Genomic DNA, 21,743 nt, shown 5'->3' with positions numbered 1-21,743 from the left:
TTGCTTTCTACTCGTCATTCAATACAAGGGGTAGATATCGGTATCCATAAAATTGACTTGACTGGGTTTAGGTAAAAGAGACCTTATCGTATCTTCCACTGTGAACAAACCGCCAAGAACAAAAGAACCAGCTTCCAAGAACAAAAGGTCTAGCTTCCCATCCGGGAAAAGATTGACATTGTTTGTTGAACCGTTGTGATGGGTATAAAGCGTTTCGTTGATCCCGACATTTATGAAATGCTCATCTTTTAGATCCTCACCCAATCTCTCTCTTTGGAAACTCCCAGCACGCCCAATCCGTCAACATGAAGGCCAGTCTTACCTCCCTGCTCCTTGCCACCTTGGCCGGCTCTGCCGTCGCGCAGACGCAAAAGATCAACACCGCCAAGTTCAACGAGGACTACCTTCGTGCTTCCAGTGCGCCTAATGCTATTGGAATGAAGGAGCTTCGCCAGCGCAAGATGGCCCTCCATGAGAGTGAAGCTGCTGCTGGTGTCTTTGACAAGGACCGCTACAAGGTGCTCAGCTCTGCTACACCTTGTTCCGGCGGCAAGGCAGGAGAGTACTCTTGCAACAATGTCGACCTCTTGGGTTTCTTGCGTCACCAGGATATGGGTAGCCGAACCCGTGTCGGCAACGACATCTGGGGTATGTTTCAAGCTATTCTACATTTGTGCAACATGTGCTGACTAATTTCTTTGAAAAGGCTGGACTCACACCAGTGGTCGCGAGTTTGCTCTCGTTGGTCAATCAGATGGTACTGCCTTTGTCGAGGTCAAGGCTGATGGTAGCCTTACCTACGTTGGCCGTCTCCCCACCCAGACTGTCGCTTCTTCATGGCGCGACATCAAAGTCATTGGCAACTACGCCTACATCGGCTCTGAAGCCCCTGGTCACGGTCTCCAAATCTTCGACTTGACCAAGCTTCTCAACACTGATCCCAAGAACCCTCCCACCTTCAGCCTTCGAAGTGACTTGGCCGCTCACTTCAGCGCTTTCGGCAACAGCCACAACATTGTTGCCAACGAGCAGACAAACCTCATCGCCGCCGTCGGTACCGCTTACGATCTTAAGTGCCGCGCTGGTCTTTGGATGATCGATGTCTCCAACCCCAAGCGACCTCAGGATGCTGGCTGTGTCTCAAACGACGGCTACGTCCATGACGCTCAGTGTGTTATCTACCGTGGACCTCAGAAGGCTTTCCAGGGTCGCGAGATTTGCTTTAACTATAACGAGGATGCTCTTACTATTGTTGACATCTCTCGCCGAACCATGCCTCGCCAGATTTCTCGCACTACATACAACGGTGCCACATACACTCACCAGGGCTGGTTGACTGAGGACCACAAATACCTTCTCTTGGACGACGAGCTTGATGAGCAAGAAAAGACTGGTCCTGCTGCTGACCAGCACACCACCACATACATCGTGGATATCCAGGACCTTGAGTACCCTGTTTTCCGTGGTGTTTACAAGAGCCCTGTTCGCTCAATTGATCACAACCAGTACGTCATTGGCGGCGTCTCATACCAGGCCAACTACGGATCCGGTCTTCGCATGGTCAACGTCAGTTCAATCAACCAAGATGATACTGGCGCTGGCTTCAAGGAGATTGGTTTCTTCGATGTTCACCCCGAGGACGACGAGGTTGGCGGTACTGCTGAGTTCTTTGGTGCTTGGTCTGTCTACCCTTACTTCCAGAGCGGTAACATTGTCGTCAGCTCCATTGAGCGTGGCATGTACTCTCTCCGATACACTGGATAGAGTGATGAGAGCTACCCTCACGAGAGTTATTATATAGTAGCCAGCCTACAGTGAGTTATTTGGTAGTAGCTAGTCTACAGGAAGTTAGTAATGATTCTCATGTATATAATTTAGTAATGAAATATTATGTCCATCAACAATATGCCAAACCCTATCTCGAAGGAAATGCTTAGCGTAACGTATCGTGCCTTTATCTAGTTTTGAAAGTGGCGTGTTCTCACGATAGCTCGCAGATAGCGTCGAGGCTAAGGCAAGCCACCAGATCTTGCCGTGCTAAGGACTCAGAGTAAGCACGTCCGCATCTAATCGTGACTTGATATCAGATTAAAACGGACTACGCAATATTTGACTTCTTCACTGCTTTATAAAAGCACCGGCTAAAGCTTCCACACAAAATCCCCCTACCCGTACCCCGCTGTGTCGAGACGTAATCAATTTGCTGAAACTGTACGGTAGAGTGTTGTACAATACGTACTTGTTATTTCCCCTGGTTCATTACACTCAGTCACATAATGTACATTGATGGTGAGCATGCAAGTGTCACCAATGGCCGAATGTAAGGAATCCTAGACTATCAAGAGTGATAACCTTCATAAGTAGACATTAGCACGCGGATCCATGAGGCTGTCGTCTGATGATAGGTCAAGACTAAACAAGACGAGTGATTGTCACGCAACGGCGGTCTGGATTTGTTCCCCGGATGTAGATCAATTTCAGCTAAGTCGCGTAAACTACCCCAGACAGTTGATCTACACCGGCTGGGTCATTGCGCTAAGTATCCATATCTATTGGACTATCAAAAGGAAATCCTACGCTCGAAATTTCCCCACTTAGGGTCCTGTGCTGGATGCATCCTTCAGGGATTTACAAATGTCAATTCACTCGGCGGTTATTCGTCTGTGAAGTTCGTCAAAGTAACATCCGTATGATATCCGGTCTTTATCAGAGATTGCCGTCTATCACTAGCCTCTTTCACTCTGCCGCGGCATACAGTACCTGTCCAAACGTGGGATTCCGCTCTCCCTTGCGGCCTGTTTCCCCGCAAACCAACCCAACTGGGCGAGTTATGCAACCACAGGCACCAACATGCTTCTACTGTCACACTTTCCAATGTAACTGCCGAGCCTGAGCCACGAAGGACGTGTCAAATGTTTCACTTTACTAAGCATCCGCCGTTGTACTATAAAGTTGACAGGCCGCGGGGTCAGTCCAAGAAGAAACATCTCTCTCAATCTACTCTGTGTAAGAATATTATATCTTTCATTCTTTATAACTTCTTGTATTCACACAATGGCGCCATCTCAAACCCAGGACGAGAACTCTACCGCTTCCAAGAGCTCCGACCTCTTGAACCACTCCAAAGAAGAATCGGTTCTTACAGACAAGGACCGCAAGGCACTTGTATTTACCGACAAGCACAGCTCCCCAGATGTCTACGTTAGCTACAACAACGATACTCTATGGTACCCTTGGGTAACTACGTTGGAGGTTAAGCCCCTGCGGTTTGAGACTCGGTCAGGCAGCTTCGTGATTGCCCTGCGTACCCCAGTGGATGCATGGCTTGGAAAGCACAGACATCGAGGCACTGTCACAGCTGTTACACTAGCGGGTAATTGGGGATATAAAGAGTAAGAACAACTATTATGTTCTCAAATGTCCGTTAACTGACTTGATCATAGATACGACTGGACAGCTGGTCCTGGTGACTACGTGGTTGAGAACCCGGGCACGATCCATACACTGTTCATGGGAGCTGGGTCCGAGGTTGTGTTTACTATCACGGGCAGTCTTGAGTTCTTCCATGATGATGATAGTTTGAAGGAGACGATGGACATCTTCAGTTTTGCGCAGTTGTATTATGACCACTGCGAGAAACTGGGCGTGGAACCTAATGCGGGCTTGTGGTATTGAGAGATTATAATTCTAGCGAATAATTCTGATATTTGTATACGACCTAATTATGATGAATCAAATTGCGCGCAAGACTCTTTGAAGCTTTGTTAACATATTGAAATAGATCTTAGTAGATACCCTTCACAAAACAATTTAGTCCTTCAAAGCTTCAGATCCTCCAAAACGACTGATGTTTTCGATAATGACAGTAGTAACAAATGATAAAATCAACACTGAAATTGGGAATCATTCTCCGTTAGCGACCCAACCCATGTTAGAAGCGATGTAACCAGCAAACCCAACAAGCTTGTCTTTGACCCACGAAAAGAACTTCTTGACCATCTCCCAGACCTGCCACAGCTTCTTCGCAAGGTAATCCCAAACTCTGTCCCAGGGGACAAAGTAGACGGCACTGTAGGCGACCACAGCTGTCCCGAGACTTACTGCGCCTACTGCACCGACAGCACCGACAGCAGCGAAGGAGGTATACCCTGCCGCCAGAGAAAAGCCCAAGGGTCCTTTGACAATGAGCCCACCAGCGCTTATCCACATACCTCCAGTTATACAAGCGGCGCCCACACCCGCACCAGCTGCAATGACGGTAGCTAGAAGTTTTTTCCACTGTTGAAACCATGAATTTGCCCTGTCAGCAGAATCATCCGAGGGCCCGTCGTTCTTTTCATCCACACTCACGCTTTTCAACAAGTTCATTTGAGCCGCGATATCCTTGATGTCATCTTTGGAAAGATTGGGGGTTTCTCTCGGCTGGGTGTAATAAGAAAAATCCTCAGGGCTAAAGTCCCTCGTGTCAAATAGACAACCCTCATGATGTGTGAGTTGCTTCCTGAGCTGCACTTCCTGGGTGCGATAGTCCCAGGCATGAGTCTTCCAACCACAATAGGTAGAGGACTTGTCTATATAGAGAGCGTCTTGTCGTCCGGCCCAACGACATGGTTTAACAAAAACTTGGTCGACAAAGTCTTCAATGTGGTAGGTCAACTGAGAGACTGTCGAGCTAACAAGCAAGTGCAGAGTTTTATAGGCCTTCTTGACGCCGTCCTGAATGGCACAATCCAGTTGCTGCTGCAACTGTTGTGGGGTAGTAACCACTACCGAGGATTCTAGCAGTATGACAGTCGCGTCAGTAACTGCCTTGACGACTATAGTATGACAGAAAGGACATCTCGCTGCCCGAGGCTCTGAATTGCAATTGAAGGGCTGACAAGATATAACGGGGCTGAAAAGAAGAAAAGGTATGAACTGACTGATCTTTTTATGCTTCACCTTGTCGTCGATAAGTCTCTTCATGTGCTTTCTCTGGTCTGGTGTTACCACGGTGAGAATGAGGGCGTTTTTGTTACCCTGGGTAAGCTTGACATCCTCCCAGAGGTCTTTGTTCTGCGACTGATAGATGTCTTGCTCGGCTTCGTTGGTGTCAGACTTGATGTCCGACTTGCCATGAGACTTGCTGTGAGACTTTGAGTGAGACTTTGAGTGAGACTTTGAGTGAGACTTTGAGTGATGCTTGTGTGAAGAGGAAGATGTAGCTTTTCCAAGCTGAATGATGCCAGAGGAAGAGTGCGATGAGTGAGAAGAGCGGGAAGAGTGGGAAGGCATTTTGGGTTTGGCTTGTGATAGTCTGTACAGCGAGATGGAATGTGATTTAATTTTGTGAGTTTGTGAAGTGATGAGAAAAGAAGATGATGTTTGTGGTTGTCGAGGCTGCTACTTATAGATGAATCTGGTTCAGTTTTTCAGGCTGTGGTAGTTTCTTGTTGATATGTAGGCTTTGATCTGTCTGATATTGATCTATTACACTCATCATTGGCTTTACAGTCAAGCAGTTACAGCAGATGTTACTCCTGTAGATAGTCTCAACATACAAGATACTAACAAAGATACTCAATATGTGTGTAAGATGGCTTGCAAGAGTCGCCAATCATGAGAGAGAAAATGATACTTACTCAACCAATAGAGTACAATTAGCCCCACCGGCACTTTAGTGAGTGCCAATGATGTTGTTCTTCGATGCACCCTTGTAAGACATGCTGGTTGATGAGTGCCATACAATCCCCCACCTTATACAACAAACTGACGTGGATGTATTCCTACATTGTTTGAGTAGACTGGACCAATTGATAAAGACGAGAAGCGGGGAAATCACATGGCTAGTATGATCATGGGATGAAAATAGACACAACCGTAACTTTCACAATCACGTCAAATATAGGCTTTGAACAACTCATACTGGGTAAGTGACTAACAAGATGTCGACCTCGAACCCAGGTGTTTCTGCTCATACCAAGGAACAGTGGGAAGCAATTCGCCCAGTGTTCAAGAAAATTTACGTTGACAACCAACTATCATTGCCTAAAGTAAGGGAGATATTGAGAGTTTCGCATGGATTCGAAGCCAGGTAGGTGATTCTTCTACTATATACATAAATGACCATCACTAAACCACAAAAAGTGAGGATGCATTCAAAAAGAGGATAGAAAGATGGCCAGAATGCCGGAAAAATAAGAAAAGGGGCGCAGACCCAACAAGTGTCGAGTCTGCAGACCTCTCAACCAGCATTGTCACTCTGGAAATAACCACCCCGAACCAGACAGAAAGCCTGCCCAAGAGGACGAAACTCGAAAAGACCTATCCTGAATACTCAGATTACCCATCATATATCGGAATCAAGATAGCGTCCCAGTCCGAATCAACCACTCTTCACGAGAGCATTGCTCTAACATGCATATACACAAAGGCGTATACTCACAGGTTCTTCAACGCTAAGCCTGGACAACGTTTCGATCCCCAGACAGAACAGGTAGCGGGCTGGATGAAATGGTATCGTGCCTTGATATTCTGTCAGGAAATATCTCTTTTGCCACGAAAGAAAAAAGACATCATCACAATGGAAGGCAGTAGAAAAACTATCAAGGATGGTGGAAAAGAGAAGCTAAGCGCAATTGTGAAGGGTCTCCTCACACGTCACCTCCCCAAGATATTGGAAGGTATCGAGGACATGGCAACTCCCAAGGACTTGCCGACATTCTGGAGTATCTGCCGGACTCTGCACGGGCTCTCTTATCAGCTGAGCAAGTCTGAAGGAGAAAACTCTGTCCTGATGAGACTGTTTATTGGAATCCTCCAGCAGAAATTCATCCACAAGGAAAATGGTTGTCTTTATCAGATGAATCAGGCCCTTGTTCATCTTCTTGGGGTTCCACCCTCCAAGACACAAGACGATAGGGTACAAAAGGCTAGGGAACGAGACAACCAGAAGAAAGACAAGAGCCAACCATTTGACAAGGAACTACACGACAAGAAGCAACGAGAGAACAACAAGAAACAGCTAGAAGAGAGGCATGAAAAGAAGAAACGAGAAAACAAAATGCGAGACGCATGTCGTATCATCTCACTCTGCTCTATCCAAGCCTTGTCAAGTCGGCTAGTACATCATCATCCTCTCATTCTCCAAGCTTGGGCAGACCACTATCAGCATTGGGAAGACATTGATCTCAATGAGGAAATGTATCTTTCTCAGTGTCAGAAAGCATTTAAGGAGATTCAGATAAATCTCGACAAGTCTAACGGCATGCTATATAAAGAGATCACGATTTTTGTTCTCATACATTACAGTCATGTAGCCCACTACGTCCTCCACGACAGAGTTCTGGCGCAGGAACTCGCCACATTACTTTGGAGCCGCACTGGCGCCTTGCTAGTCAATACGGAGCGACCCGTGTCATGCAATGTCTATGTTCAGGGCATGGTCGAATCCATCAAGATACAGGCACTGCTCTGCCACATCACCCACGAGGATAATCTCAAGTCCCATGAGCAATTGAAGAAGAAGAAGCACCAGTTGGGTCTTTACAGTAAAGCAACTCGTCGTAGGTATCGCAAAGAAGTCATCGAATCACGCGGAAAGACTGTTATACTAGGTTCTCTGGGCCCCTACAATTTGGAAGCGCAGAATAAATGGGGTCTGCACGAAGTGGTAGAAAAGATGATGACTATTGAACAAGAAGACTTTCAGCTCTTTCTGACAGATTTACATTATCTTCTCGATTGTCTCTGGAATATCGACACTGGTGTAATGATGCGTTTGGAAACTGCAATGAGCAAGCTGTCATCGAGCGACGATATTGAATGTCAGCTTCTTCTGGCAGGTCTGTATGACATGGTTGCATCTCTGAAGCAAGCTACTAGCGGGGATATAGGTGTTGTGTTCGCAAGGTCGCGTTGGCTGTGGAACAAGTCAAAGGAGACAAGTCTCTCCGAGATTGATTGGTATAATTTGACCAAGTTCCTCGAGGGGGAAATGCATACGGCTGATAGTAAAGGGGCCGAGTGGCGTTCGAAGGCCAAACGTCTGAGGATTCTGGTTGTAAATTCAGAAAACGTATAGTGATTGTTGTTTTCGGTGGTAAGAAGTCTTTTCAGTTTGAACGATACAAGAACAAAGGCTGGAGAAAGCAATATCATAGCCCACAAGTCAGTTGCGATATAAATTGAGAAGTCTTTGACCTTTGAAGTTGAGGAATAATTAGTAATTTGTACGATAATATACGACGATTTTCCATCAATAGTCCTCTTCAAATCCTTCCTCCTCCTCCCACTCATCAAACTCAGAGATCCACCCCCCAAAATCCCCCAGATTACAAACCTGGTCATCTTCAATGCCTATATTGAGAGCCTCCCTGAGTATATGTGACAAGTATTCTACGTTTAAAAATAGATCGAAAGAAGAAACACATCTTTAGAGGTTATATATATCATAAGAAAAAGGATACTATAATTAAACCCTAAAATCTTGTCCAGAATTAAAACGTCTACCAAAGCAGCGAAGTGTCCCGCAGATGGGCTTGTAGATAACTGACGAGGTGGTAGGATAAAAGAAAAAGTCCTCGTAGTTTCTACAGTCTCCAAGATACACTCCTTCCTCAGTAGGAAGATCGAACCACTAATCACCTATCTAGTATAATTTTTCCTAACCCAAGAGAACCGTCATGTATAGCTTGTGAGTTCATAAGTACGTACGCAAGGACAGTATCCCATCAAATCCCTGCCCTATTGCTCCTTGTTTATGCGGAGGTTCCGTCTTTGTGTGGGTCTTCCCTTTTTTTACGGAGCTTCCGATTTCGTACGGACGTTGATTCTTATGTTTCAGTCAAGACAATGCAACAAGTGGAACAGCTGAACTACTTAGTTACCGGGAGCAAAGAGACGCAAACGCCACATAAAAAAAAATGCAACACTCCAGGAACAATGTAAATGCCACCCAATTCGAAAATGCCGAACACATGATCTAAACCCCTGAGCTTAGTGGCTGTTGGGTTTTTGGATTACCCCATGATTTTTTATCTCTAGCGCCACGCTTCTGGACTCCAATTATGAGGAAACAAATACGCCTATCTTTTCAAAAGGTAGAAGGTAATACTATATTCAATCAGCTGGCAGTGGGACCTTTGACAAGCCTCGTATGAATAGTTGATGTCATTCTGGCTCGAGTCAATCGTACATTGTATATGTTCCCCAATACGAGTGTGAAAGTGCAACAGTCTGCTTTATGTATATTCAGTATTCGGGCCGATCTTTAAATACAGATGCTTCTCCCCTTACATGGACTTGGTTCCCACTCAGCTCATTCTCACTGCTCATCAACTTATCAAGTCACATTGAGAACTACTGCCATCTCATTTCCCAATTCTATCCAGCTGAACAACAGCCAACATGTTCAAGTTTCTCCCTGTACTTCTCTTTGCAATTGGTAAGATCCTGACATATTTTGTGTGGACATCGTTTAATGACCCTTTCTCTCGCAGTTGGCATTGTCTTTGCCGAAAAATACGACAACCCAGGCTACGGTGACTATGGCAACAGCCAATGTGCAAAATGGTGTGCCGCAAACTTCCGCCACCCAGGCAAGACGTGTACAGCTCCGGCAGCAAAACGCAAAGGCCCTTGCTACGATTGCGGACCGAAGAGCACCAACCGGGCCAAGAAGCTTTGCTATGGGGTATGCAAGGACACTCAGTCTGACAGCGCCAACTGTGGCAAGTGTGGTAAATCTGTAGGTCTACCTGAGTGGACGGCCTAATGGGGATCAATGCTAACACTAGAACTATCAATAGTGCCCAACGAAAACCCATTGCGTCAAGGGGAAATGTGTATGTGAAAATTCGAATCAGCCCCAGTGCAAAGGCTTGTGCCCAGATTACACGACGGACTCGGGCAATTGTGGAAAATGTGGTGTTGCTGTAAGTTTCACTACTCTATCTCGTTTCAACCAAGAATAAGAGTCCCTTCAGAAAAAGCTCCTGTGTCATGCTAACAGAGATATCATCAGTGTAAAAAGGACGTCGAGAAGTGTGAAGGTGGAAAATGCGTTCCCACCTGCCCGGCCGGCTCTTCCCAATGTGGCTCCTCATGTGTTGATCTGAAGACGGATCCTAACAACTGCGGTACATGCGGCACTACTGTAAGTGATACCCCCTCGACTGATATGGCCTCTCCAAAGCTAGCCTTTCCCTTCGACGAACATAACTAACAACACCTAATCCAGTGTCCCTCAGGCGAATGCGAGAATGGTGCATGCGTAGCACCTGGATGCGCAGGTCAGACATGCGACACCTTCACAGCCTGTGGTCCTGGCGGCTCTTGCGTATGCGCTTCTGTTGCGGGCGGAAGAGGCTTTTGTGCAGATGGGCAGACGCCTTGTGCCGGTCTGGCTGACTGTAATTCTACAGGCGACTGTCCTAGTGGTCAAGTCTGTATTGTGGGCTCATGCTGCACTCGGAACGTTTGTATTAGCGCCGATACTTGTACTAACACTGCAAGCAAGATGATTCTTAAGAAGGTTTCAGGTGATACTGTTGGAAGTCGTGGTGGTAGTAAGTAGTAGGAAGTATGGGACCTATTTTGTAACGTATCTGAGGTTGAAACGGGTCTGTCCATGGCTTGCGGATAGCTACGTTAACGTCGTAGGCTAGAAACCAATACATACAATACAACGTCGCATGATGGACAGGATCATGACCTAGTGAACATGTGAATTGTCAACTGAAATATGAGTTGAATTAATATTATATACTAGCCCCTGATATTTAACGAGGTACCCCTTGACCTCTGGCCCCTTCTGGGCTATCTGTATTTAGAATTGCGTCCTGGCTGCTATTCTTAAGCTCAAAAACAGTTTCCACATAGATGGCGTTTTCCATATTGTTTCGACGCTTACTTTGCACTGCTTGATCTCCTTGTCTTGAGACAGATGAGACACCTGTTCCCCCAATTGTAGAAAGCCGTACGCCGCGTTGGCGTTGTCCATAGTCTGAGTAGCCGTACCCAGGTGTCAAAGACTTTAGTCGCAGGATGTTCTTCACCAATGGTCTAAGAGAGGGTGCGCAAGCGGCGATGATGCCGATGTTGAGTTGGAGACTATACAGTTGTAAGTTTCGAGCGACTGTTAGATGACAACGGTGTACTCACAGGCCCCAGAATTGGATATCGTAAAGGCTGTGATAGATCAAAAAAGTTAGATTCTGAGCAAGTCCCATAATGATCTGACTTACAACGTGTTGTCTCCCGCAGGATCGTACTTCATCTGGGAAATAGCTTTCACTAGACCCATCACGGCAGCGCTACGAAGTTGTCAGCTCGATAGTACGTGGTTCACCAAGTTTTCACATACACATATCCGAGGCTCAAAATAATAATGAGGTAGATTCGTGTCTTGAGAGGCATCTTCAAGGACCAAATGAGTGGTATGGGTAAGGTAGCAAAGGCAATATCCGTAAAAATATTGAAAGCTGAGCAATTGTTAGAGGAAGTACTTGTGCATGGGCATTCTGGCTCGTTACTGACCGGAATTGGCGAGACCGAATGCGATAAACATCGATATAGGATAACAAGATCCATCCAGTGACCGATCCCATTGTTTTGCAACTGGATTGCAAAAGAGGATAAACGAAAGCCATGCCTCGATTGTATAAGCAATCACAAAGCCTGCACGACGCTGATCAGTCCACTACTCAGCTATATCGAATCATAAGAAAGGACAAACCAATCATGCACTGTAAAGTAATCTTGTACCACTTCCATGAGTTCCCATTATATTTGATGAGTTCGAGAGCGATTGCGACTTTGAGGAGGCCAATCCCTCCGAGAAGGGGGACTACCGTGATTATAAAGCTGTATTTGCTGAACTTGGTGAAGTCGGCTCGTTCGATCGTATCGGCGTGTTTACCCAGACCGTGTGGAATCATGAGATATAGGATGATGGTGCCCGCAAGCCCAGTGCACTAGATAAAGTGTTAGAGAATAAGCTGGATAAAAAACACGCTGCCAAAAAGGATATTGAAGACTTACAACACTCAAGACCATAAGTACATCTTGTGCACCCGGGGACTTGGAGATTGCCAAGCGAGTATACGTCCTTGCAGCGACGACAGCGATCGCCAGAAAGTTGATCGTAGTAATAATTCCGACGATCAGTGCTGTCTGTGACTCTGCTACCCGCTCAGGGTCTGTGTTTACAACGAATGGTGGAGGAGCCGGCATCTTGAAAGCATCTTGAGTATCATGTATATGAGGAGGAAAGTGGAAACGAGGTTACGACGGGATGTTAATTGACCCAAGTTGCAAATTTTGAATTGTCCGTCTCATTAAGCTGGCTACTCGTTGTGTCACTCGGTGGCGTCGATGCAGGAGACGTATAGACTTCCCCTGCATAAGCCATATTAGCCGATATTGATAAAATTACAACTGAATCCTTATTGTTGACCCTTGGCTTTTAGTACTGCTGTCACTTGAAGTTTGTGTTGTTGGTTCAGCGTGTTACCGGTTAAATACCTACCTTCGTTTGTCCACCTTCCACATTTAGTCTTATCCCCTCACGCCAGAAATTAGTGTAGTTTCATATAGAGTATGGACTGATAATAAATCCCATTGTTGGTCGTTACCGAGGAGTGGCTGCACATGTCAGGCATATTCTTTCGGTCAGTTTACTGGACTGTGCCTTCAACCTGCCGACTGTGCCCTACCAGAATAACTGATTTTCTCGGTCCGGAATGCCGGATCCGCACTCCGGGTAACTAGACCCTGTCCGCCGTTGAATGTATGTTGGTGGTATTGGAAGATTGACCGCGGAGAAAATACTACTATTAAAGGTTACTCCGACTTGGCGAACGCAGGCAGGGATTAAATATTTCGTGGGTTATCCATTGTTCCGGTACGCAGGATATCAGCATATCAGAATTTGTCTAGTCCTATTTAATCCTCAATCCAGTCTTTCATTCTCCATTCTTCTCTAAGACCAGTGCTCATAGTCCAACTACGAAGGATTGATCAGTTCAACCATGAAGGTGTCTTTTGGAATCCTCGCCTCTGTGCTAGGCGCCTCAAGTTTAGTCGCCTCTGTGCCCACTGATCAATCGTCGGCTAGCGATCTGATCCTGTCTCTCAACGAAAAAGCCACATCTGCACTGGAGGAAGCAGAGACACAACCGACCAAGAGATCAGGACCTAAGAAATGCACAATCTTCAACGCTGCTGTGCGCCGCGATTGGTAAGTGACTCAAATCCTCTAAAATCCTCCAAAATTGGCTTTTAACACTAACACGTTACCTTTTGCAGGAAGACACTCTCCAAGAAGGACAAGAAAGCTTATATCGATGCTGTGCTTTGTCTGCGTGAGAAGCCCTCGAAAGCCGATCCTGCCTTTGCACCTGGTGCCCGAAGTAGATATGATGACTTTGTTGCCGTTCATATCAACCAAACCTTGAGTATTCACGGGACTGTGAGTGACATTGTCGATGGCTCGTATAATGTCAACCTGATGATTAACAGATGTCTAGGGCAACTTCTTTACCTGGCATCGATACTTCACTTGGGCTTACGAGAAGGCTCTTCAAGATGAGTGCGGCTACAAGGGGACGCAGCCAGTAAGTTGATATTAGAAACTCACAACACCAACTTACAATTTGTCACAGTACTGGAATTGGTTCGAGACCGGTGACTTCGCTACTAACCCCGTCTTTGACGGTTCTGCGACTAGTATGAGTGGCGACGGCAGCTTTGTCAAGCATGAGGGAGCTTGGTCCGGCAAACAAAACATCTTCATCCCTAGTGGTAAAGGTGGCGGTTGCATCAAAGACGGTCCTTTCAAAGCAGCTGTCGCTAACCTCGGTCCCCCAAGTCCTGGCATGGTCGGTATGGAGGCTACAAAAACGCCTCTTGAATATAACCCACGATGCCTCCGACGTGATCTGAGCTCCTATTCCGTCGACCAGTGGCTCAACCTACCCAACCTCCTCAATATCACCATCGGCAAGGCATCTCATTCTATTCAGGCCATGCAAGACGAATTCCAAGGCCGGTTCACTGACAAATTCCTGGGTATGCATGCTGCTGGGCATTTCACTATGGGGGGTGATTCGGCAGATCTCTTTTCTTCGCCCAACGACCCGGTATTCTTCCTCCATCATTCTATGGTTGACCGAATCTATTGGGTCTGGCAGGCTCTGCATCCTCGACAAGCCAAGGACATTGCCGGAACAATTACTATTCTCAATCAGCCCCCAAGCAGAGACGCCGTCAAATCTGATCCCCTGAATATGGGAGTCAATGCACCTTTGATCTCTATCGGCGACGGACTCGACACTCTTGGCGGTTCACCTTTTTGTTACATTTATCTATAAGATATCACATAACTACAATATTTTAATCAATACATACAGCACTGTGAGCATGAGGTTCATCATGATGGAAGTGTTGAAAATTCGAAAATAATGAATATGGTAGATGCTGAGGTTACTGTGTTTGACAGCGCTACAAAGAAGTGACATTAATATAGCTATGCCGACCAGATTTCTGTTATTGGTCGGCATCCACTGTATTGTTACACAAGCCACGAGAGGCCTTCACGACGAGTCATCCTCTCTCAGGGCCTCAGTGTGTGGTGGCGTTGCGACTGGATTGGGTGAAGGCATGTTGAACACTTCACCGTGCATGTCGCCTGACCCTCCGTGGACTGCGCCCAGAACATGAGTCATAGAATGTCCAATCAACCTCATTGCGACCCCCCCTCCCCCCATAACCAGTTCATCTTTGTAGATGAAGTTCCTCGTCGTTGGTGTTCTCTTTCTTAGTCCTTGCTGATATCATGATCCCCTAGTAAGGCACGACTCTGATATTTACCTGAACCTTCTTAATCATGTATCCAAAAAACAATGAGAAGGATGGCAAACCCACCAGCCTTGACGATCCTACGAGACCTGCAAGATCAGATTTGAAGTCTGTACCATATCTGAGTCCTCCAAGTTCACCTTCGAAGACCAAAGAAGTGGCTGGAGACGAAGCTCAGCCGGTTGAAGTCTTCAGCTCCCATCTTCTTAGCCCTCCGTCAACCCCACCTCGACAGTCGTCAATTTTGACGATTCATGAGAAGAAGGTGGAAGAGGTCAAGATTGACGCTCCGAAGTTGAGGACTCTTCTCGGTCTCACAGATAGAAAGTGCGGAGCTCCTGGAAGAAAAGGTTATCCTTGTGGGCAATGGTCGCCGGTTGCCAAGAGGCCCGCGGCCGCTTCTCAGCTTGAGTCGATGATAACACTCACTCAGTCCTCTGTAGATCTCGAAGCCCAGTTGGAGAAGCTTGTTAGCCTTGTGCACTGCAAATTTCACGATGTTGGTCTTCCAAAAAAGAATCGAATCGAAGCCTGGACAAAGGAATTTCCTATTGGGGCAACCAGTGTTACAGATCCGACCATATTGCTTGAAGAACAGATCAAACAACTCCTGGCTCTCAAGTCTACCCAATGCATAAGAGTAGTGGATGATCAAAGAGCGCGGTGCAAGGAGAGTATTGGCGGGCTGCGAGTCAATCATTGTGCATTGACAATGGAAGAGATATTGACTTTCAAGGCCTATCTGAATGACTCTCATCTAGAAGGTCTGCTTGAAGTTCTTGAGCGGAGTATGTACTGTTCCCAGCATACAAAGGAGACGATCTTGCAAAAGATGGCATCTTGGAAATCGAGCATTGCAGGGTACCTTGTCAATTTGCCTACCCATGGGGAACCTGAGGAGAACAAGGGCGTATCCGAAGATTTAAACGCCCACGACCAGTCCGAGAAGTCCTCAACCTACGCAACCGATAGTCCTGTGTCAGAAAACCAGTCACTGCCAATCTTTAACTTCGACCAAGACTTGAGCGCCTACTGGCCTGCAATACACAACACCTCCCCTTTCGAGATAGTCGAGAGCAGTGGCAGACTTATAGACTCTAGATCGTCATATCCCTTGATCAAACGCTTAATCAATAAATCACTGGTAAAAGCTGATCTGTGTCATGGTTATATCTATATGTATGAGGTTGAAGGAAACCCAGGATTTGTTAAGATCGGTTACACGACACAACCGGTGGAAGACCGTCTTGACAAATGGAAGTTTGATTGCAACAGAGCCCCCAAAGCCCTATACCCCATTCCTCCAAACACTGTGAAAGCCGTCCCACATGCTCGTCGTGTCGAGGCACTTTGCCACGCGGAGCTGGACCATCGACGAATTAGGATCTATTGCCACGGTTGCTTGAAGCAGCATCTAGAATGGTTCGAGGTTTCATCCACAGAAGCTATTGAGATCATTCAGAAATGGAGCAATTGGATGATAACAGAGCCATACAAGATGGGATCGATCAAAATGGAGGTAACTGCCAGGACAGAGAGGATGGACGACTTTATGGATGAGATATCAGCAGCCAGCTCAAGTGGGGTACGTGCAAGTAATTGTGATGTGTTGGTATCGGAATCTGATGCTGGAGATATGGAAAGAGGTGTTACGGCTAGGGTAACCCTCTAAGAGCTAAGGAAGCAGTAAAGCGTCAAGTTTGCTGTTGGCTTCCTCGTCTTGTGGTGAGTGGGTCCAATTGACTTACCCCATACCATGATATACAATCTGTCAGAGGAGTTATTGCCATCTATTCATAGCTTATATGTCTATAAAAGGTTTAGGTTTAATGTTGGGGGCTGTCATCGTTACTGTTTGCGCACTGCTGTATTATTGAATGTTACTGTTGAGCTTGCGGCTCCTTTTGGGTTGTCATCAGCCAACCCATTGAAACCGATTTGTCAAAGATGTACAAATTGTTGTTGATCTTGTTGATCATGACTTGGCATTAGTCACATGTCAAAATGGACTGAAGAATAATAAGCCGCAAGCTGACATGCGCTCTTAGTTCGGATCCTTCAAAAATGTGTATAAATAATACATGAACCTTGATAAATCAGGATCCTCAGTTCTCCGGAGTTACTGAGCTGACGCTAAATTTTGAAATCGTTACCATCAACTATTACACACCATAGTTAAAAGTCAAGATGTCTCTCTCAACTCCATCACGTGCGGATAAGTCCTTGCTCTTATCAATCGTGACTGGCTTCCATGAATATTTCAGTTCTCCTCCCCCTTTCATCGAGGGCTCAAATTTCACGTTACCTGATGCCCTGAGTATCGTCCCGCATCCATCCAACCTCGGCGGCCTCAAAATCGAGACATTCGCCGATATGTACAAGCGGGTTGGTGAACCTCTCGCCAAACAATACGAAGTTGGTACTAAAAGCTTCAGACACCAGTTGGCGGAACCAGAAGCAGAGGTATGGATGTTTGGTAATATCGCTGCTGTGCTCGTGGGTTGGTCTGCTTCCATCGACGACCGCGAGAATTTCGTGCACACCCTTCACCTCTGTACACTCCACCGTCTGCAGGGACAAGATTCTACTACCAACCCGTGGCGTATCTCAGGGCTCATTGATATGCAGCATCTGCCTCCTGAGGTATCAATCCCAGATATCGAGACAGGCCCCCTAGAGGAGATTGTGGGCCTATTTGAAACTCTGCTCGCTCGTATCAGAACACAAGACTGGGAGGCGATCTCTCCAATGCTGCTCCCAGGTGCAGGGGCCACGATCTCGAAGGATGCTCAATCTCCCACGACATTCATGTGGCCTGAGTGGATCACCAAGCTCCAAGCTGAAGCGGAGAGTGATTTCTCGCCAGAGAAAATGATCCGCAATCTAGAGACCAGGCGCTGTATGGATTTGGCCTTGATATGGGCACCATTTTCACTTCGGTTGGATGGGCGACAACGGGGCTGGGGAGTTATTGTCGTTTCCTTTAGGCAGGAGGGAGAGCAATGGTTGATCAGCGGGCTACAGGAGTCAAGTTGGAGATTTAGAGGAGTTACACTGTTGCATGGATCGAGCTCATAAGTAAATGTATAGCGGGAATAAATTTTCATGAATGGAATGTGATGATATATCTTTAGATCTAATAATCTTTACAATCGTCTGACTTTCTCTATTGAAACATTCAACTATACTTAAACCATTGCCGTAAAATCCTACTCGTCGTTTTCCTAGTAACTTGTAAGTAATTGACAAATCACAATAAAAGTATCACACTTACGCATTTGAAAGATCGGAAATAATCTCCTGGACCGGCAAGAAGCTCCCTGTTGTTTCTGCACTTGCCCTCATCTCCATAAATACTGAGCGATTGGCAAAAATCCAATCCATAGAACTGGCAGTTCGTTCCTCTGGGGATAGCAACAGATGTTGCCTTGAACAATCCGCGGCAGCCCTTCTTGTTGATGCCACCGTCGGTGAAATGCTCACATGTCGTGCGGGGCATGGATGCGCCGAGGGTGTAGCAGTCGCCTTGGTTGCCCTCGATGATTTGGTATTCGGTGCTGTCATTTGCATCGCAATTTTCGACGTTGTTGTAGAGGGTGACTTGGTGAGTTAGTGAAGGAACATAGCGCAGTTGTGCTGGGATTACCTACTGGTCCATGCCGATGCCTGTGAGACGGCGGCGAGGATGGTGAGAGCTGTGGCTGTGGAAAAATGCATCTTGTATGTATGATAGATCTGTAGAGAATAGTGAATTCATGTAGTATGAAAAATTATTGTTGAGATAAAAAGAGGATATTGCTTGGGAGAGGTCGAACTTATATGCTAAAGATGATCCAAGAGCACTGTCCCCACGACTCTAGTGTGCAGAACATCACGATCCTCCATCTCCACTATGACTGCCCCAGCATGAAGAGTAACTTGGCCATAGGATCAAAGGATTCAATGGTAGTGGATCTCAAGCCCACATTTTAGACTAGAAGCCTCAGACGTCTCGGATTTCACATCTCGGACTCGTAAACAGGGCAGACAACTCATAGGAATATTTCCAAGGCAAGATTTACTAATACTCATACACGAAGTTCTACTTTCAAGTTCAATTGTAAACATTTTCTTACAGTTTAATAACATAAGAGCGTTTTATACTAAAGGTAGTTAGTTAGTCGAGCTAGGTAGCTAATGATATAGAGACTACCTAATTCTAGATGTCGCCTGGTTATATACCCCGGATACTGTCAATTGTTACAAAAAGAGCAGTAAGTTAATAAGGCTTATCCAGTACAGCATTGTCTTTGCAATTTCACCGCCTGATCCAAAGGATTGCATCCTGAGTCTGAGCATGTCAATGCGAGTCCTACTTGTAGCACTAAAGCACAGATCATACGTAGACCAAGAACGCAGCGGTCGGCCGACAGCTCCATTTCAGCACGATGATCATTATATAATCGAATCCTTCCGCTAATACAAATCACAAACACGCTAGCACGTTCCATTGCTGAGCCTCTCAGCCCCAGACGATCATGAGGCTGTGCTCTTGGCGACAGTGAACCTGGAAATCCCCCAGTCACTTTTACTACTGTAGACGAAGCAATTTTCTGACGTCAACAATTGGTAAATTCCAGAGACAGGTATTGGCGTATAAAGCAACCCGAGGAGTTAGCATCTACTAAGTAATCTGATCTTATACAAGACTTATCCACTCAAACTCTAAACCCTTTTCCAGTATCTCGCCATCCATAATCCCATGAATATAAACTTGCCCAATAAACTGATAGTAAATATTACCTTCTTCAACCTTGACCTGCCGTAGAATATACGGCATACTGCCTCCTTGGAAGATAGCGATGAAGTCCCCCACTTGTATGTCCGGATTACCGAGCCCAATCAATCCCGTCTCTGTGAAAAATCCATTCCTGCCTAAAGCACTCGTATTGCTGCCAGCAAGGTTCTGCCTGAGTTCTCCATTGACGATTGCTTCACCGTTATCGCCTATTTCAAGTCTCTTGTAAGAACCCTGTCCTTGACTCACATCGCAAATAAGCGTGCGCCATGAAGCTTCTGCGTATGTTCCCCCTTGAGGATACTCATCGTTAGGGCCGCTTTGCCACTTGACAACCATTTCCCTCATGTCGTCAACACTATCCATCACTCCTCCCACTGATTTGACTCTCTCCAAGATTACGCCCCATAGGTTCAAGATGTCTTCTGAATGCGATGCTCCGATTCGAGGTTTTTCTTCTCCACCGGCGGTGTAAAGTTGATGCAGATAATACCAGCCCATCTCATAATCGTAATTTTGGTTGTTGATATCAGCAGACCAGTCTGGACACCAGCTTGGTAATGTCGGGTTTCGCTCCTCCTCGGCGGTTCTTAGCAGACTCTCAAGTGTACCTTGCGATTCAATGAGTGACCGGGTTCCAAGCTTGAAAACTTGTTCATGTGGTAGTGAGTAGTCAGGTAGGATATCACTCCCCAGACCGATATAGGCATACATCTTATCCCTCAGATCAGATGCATGTCTATTCCGGAAAAGGTTGAAAGCATCGCCTATAAACATGGTGTGTTCTTCGAGAGATATCCTGACATAGATAAGTGCATGCATATGGTTCCAAAATGTCTCGGGCACAGTCATCTTGTCGCAGCAAGTTCGGAAATGATGGTGAATGGAGTTGTGATACGCCGTTCTAAAGGAAGAAAATGATAACTGTACTGTTCCGCATACCAAAATGGCATCTGATGGAAGAACTGTTTCCTGCACGGTCCAGGCCCGATGCCACCAAGGCAATTGAAGCAAACGAGACAAGCCTACATAGCCGTCATCTATCAAATTTTTGTTTTTATCATTGCTAACACAACCATGAGGAGAGTTGGCCAGTAACTCAATCAGACTGAAGGCTGCTCTTGCTGCATCACAAGTGATATAGTTCGTTGTTTCGTTGGCCGTGTCGCAGAAGTCACTCAACCAGAGTATAGCTCTTATAGTACGCGAATATATCTTGCTCATCAGCCTCACCTGGTGTGATTTCTCGATATCATTTTCCTGGTCAATGCACAAAGCATCAACCCAGAGACATCGTTGGCTCTGCGAGTATCGTAATTTTCGAAGAGCGTTGAACAGATTGATTGTGACGTCCTTTTCCCTGCCGTTGACCTCGATAGGACGGACATCCAGAGGATCGCCCCAAACGTATGAGAGCGCCTCGTATGTATGGTTGGCATCGAGAGATTGAGCGCGCAAGATACAGCGCAGGGGGTCATCACGGTTTCCCGGGAGTAGATATAATATTCGAATCTCGTGGCTCTGCAAATCGATTTTCGGGTATTCCAATCGATGAGAAGAGTCGTTTGGATCACATTGTACTTGATTCATAGCAGTATTCCGTGTTGCGTTAGAATAATTCCCGATTTCCTGGGACTGAGTTGGAGTTTGCGGCATTAGAGTGGGTGAAGGTGTAGTTGTTGAAGAAGTCATGTTCAACAGCATGTAATATTGGAGGTGGTAATACATATCGTTCAATCTCACCAGGTGGGTGGCGCAGTGGTTACGGTCCTCCAATGATCAATTGACACATAACACAGCACTATCTACTCACAGCCTCGTTTCAACACAGCCCACTATCCCATGTCTTGATATGCGCAACTGCCCATATAATTGCATTACGTCCATCTTGTACTTGTCTTTCAACTGTGTAATCATTCATCATCAAAGCCAGATAAGCAAGAAAACACTATAACTAAATGGCCGCCGTCATAAAGAGTATTAGAGAAACGGTAAAATCTTATAATGACCAAATCGACATTCCTTTGTCAATGTTAGGAAATATGGAAGACAAATCGCGCTTCTATTGGCGCCTTGAACCTCTTAGACAACACGAGCATCACCACAGAAATCAAGCAGGCGGGTAGTA

At 46.1% G+C, this 21,743-nt stretch overlaps 11 protein-coding genes across 11 annotated transcripts; 7 read left to right on the top strand and 4 right to left on the bottom strand.

Moving 5' to 3' along the window:
• Positions 1-305: 305 nt before the first annotated feature.
• FPOAC1_004101 (uncharacterized protein) lies at positions 306-1,764 on the top strand (the record flags this gene model as incomplete). Its single annotated transcript, XM_044848656.1, has 2 exons — positions 306-648; positions 707-1,764. The coding sequence occupies 2 exons, from the start codon at positions 306-308 to the stop codon at positions 1,762-1,764; spliced, it is 1,401 nt and encodes a 466-aa protein (XP_044707366.1).
• Positions 1,765-3,054: 1,290 nt separating this feature from the next.
• FPOAC1_004100 (uncharacterized protein) lies at positions 3,055-3,675 on the top strand (the record flags this gene model as incomplete). Its single annotated transcript, XM_044848655.1, has 2 exons — positions 3,055-3,392; positions 3,444-3,675. The coding sequence occupies 2 exons, from the start codon at positions 3,055-3,057 to the stop codon at positions 3,673-3,675; spliced, it is 570 nt and encodes a 189-aa protein (XP_044707365.1).
• Positions 3,676-3,903: 228 nt separating this feature from the next.
• Positions 3,904-5,274, bottom strand: FPOAC1_004099 (uncharacterized protein; the record flags this gene model as incomplete). The annotated part of the gene is made up of 2 exons (XM_044848654.1): positions 3,904-4,766; positions 4,923-5,274. 2 exons carry the CDS (start codon positions 5,272-5,274, stop codon positions 3,904-3,906), a joined length of 1,215 nt encoding a protein of 404 aa, XP_044707364.1.
• Positions 5,275-6,562: 1,288 nt separating this feature from the next.
• Positions 6,563-8,062, top strand: FPOAC1_004098 (uncharacterized protein; the record flags this gene model as incomplete). Its single annotated transcript, XM_044848653.1, has 1 exon — positions 6,563-8,062. One exon carries the CDS (start codon positions 6,563-6,565, stop codon positions 8,060-8,062), a length of 1,500 nt encoding a protein of 499 aa, XP_044707363.1.
• Positions 8,063-9,387: 1,325 nt separating this feature from the next.
• On the top strand, positions 9,388-10,596 carry FPOAC1_004097 (uncharacterized protein; the record flags this gene model as incomplete). The annotated part of the gene is made up of 8 exons (XM_044848652.1): positions 9,388-9,424; positions 9,480-9,727; positions 9,789-9,914; positions 10,004-10,135; positions 10,220-10,318; positions 10,404-10,456; positions 10,495-10,547; positions 10,592-10,596. The coding sequence occupies 8 exons, from the start codon at positions 9,388-9,390 to the stop codon at positions 10,594-10,596; spliced, it is 753 nt and encodes a 250-aa protein (XP_044707362.1).
• A 164-nt stretch (positions 10,597-10,760) lies between these two features.
• On the bottom strand, positions 10,761-12,213 carry FPOAC1_004096 (uncharacterized protein; the record flags this gene model as incomplete). The annotated part of the gene is made up of 7 exons (XM_044848651.1): positions 10,761-11,091; positions 11,143-11,169; positions 11,226-11,294; positions 11,345-11,462; positions 11,518-11,658; positions 11,717-11,954; positions 12,022-12,213. The coding sequence occupies 7 exons, from the start codon at positions 12,211-12,213 to the stop codon at positions 10,761-10,763; spliced, it is 1,116 nt and encodes a 371-aa protein (XP_044707361.1).
• A 797-nt stretch (positions 12,214-13,010) lies between these two features.
• Positions 13,011-14,351, top strand: FPOAC1_004095 (uncharacterized protein; the record flags this gene model as incomplete). The annotated part of the gene is made up of 4 exons (XM_044848650.1): positions 13,011-13,219; positions 13,288-13,450; positions 13,509-13,595; positions 13,644-14,351. 4 exons carry the CDS (start codon positions 13,011-13,013, stop codon positions 14,349-14,351), a joined length of 1,167 nt encoding a protein of 388 aa, XP_044707360.1.
• A 515-nt stretch (positions 14,352-14,866) lies between these two features.
• FPOAC1_004094 (uncharacterized protein) lies at positions 14,867-16,510 on the top strand (the record flags this gene model as incomplete). The annotated part of the gene is made up of 1 exon (XM_044848649.1): positions 14,867-16,510. The coding sequence occupies one exon, from the start codon at positions 14,867-14,869 to the stop codon at positions 16,508-16,510; it is 1,644 nt and encodes a 547-aa protein (XP_044707359.1).
• A 515-nt stretch (positions 16,511-17,025) lies between these two features.
• On the top strand, positions 17,026-17,916 carry FPOAC1_004093 (uncharacterized protein; the record flags this gene model as incomplete). Its single annotated transcript, XM_044848648.1, has 1 exon — positions 17,026-17,916. The coding sequence occupies one exon, from the start codon at positions 17,026-17,028 to the stop codon at positions 17,914-17,916; it is 891 nt and encodes a 296-aa protein (XP_044707358.1).
• A 131-nt stretch (positions 17,917-18,047) lies between these two features.
• Positions 18,048-18,555, bottom strand: FPOAC1_004092 (uncharacterized protein; the record flags this gene model as incomplete). Its single annotated transcript, XM_044848647.1, has 3 exons — positions 18,048-18,062; positions 18,113-18,438; positions 18,489-18,555. The coding sequence occupies 3 exons, from the start codon at positions 18,553-18,555 to the stop codon at positions 18,048-18,050; spliced, it is 408 nt and encodes a 135-aa protein (XP_044707357.1).
• A 961-nt stretch (positions 18,556-19,516) lies between these two features.
• Positions 19,517-21,307, bottom strand: FPOAC1_004091 (uncharacterized protein; the record flags this gene model as incomplete). Its single annotated transcript, XM_044848646.1, has 1 exon — positions 19,517-21,307. One exon carries the CDS (start codon positions 21,305-21,307, stop codon positions 19,517-19,519), a length of 1,791 nt encoding a protein of 596 aa, XP_044707356.1.
• Between the last annotated feature and the right edge of the window lie 436 nt (positions 21,308-21,743).

Source organism: Fusarium poae, chromosome 2, assembly GCF_019609905.1.
Source record: "Fusarium poae strain DAOMC 252244 chromosome 2, whole genome shotgun sequence".
Lineage (NCBI taxonomy): Eukaryota > Fungi > Ascomycota > Sordariomycetes > Hypocreales > Nectriaceae > Fusarium > Fusarium poae.
This window is presented reverse-complemented; position numbering and strand designations above follow the sequence as displayed.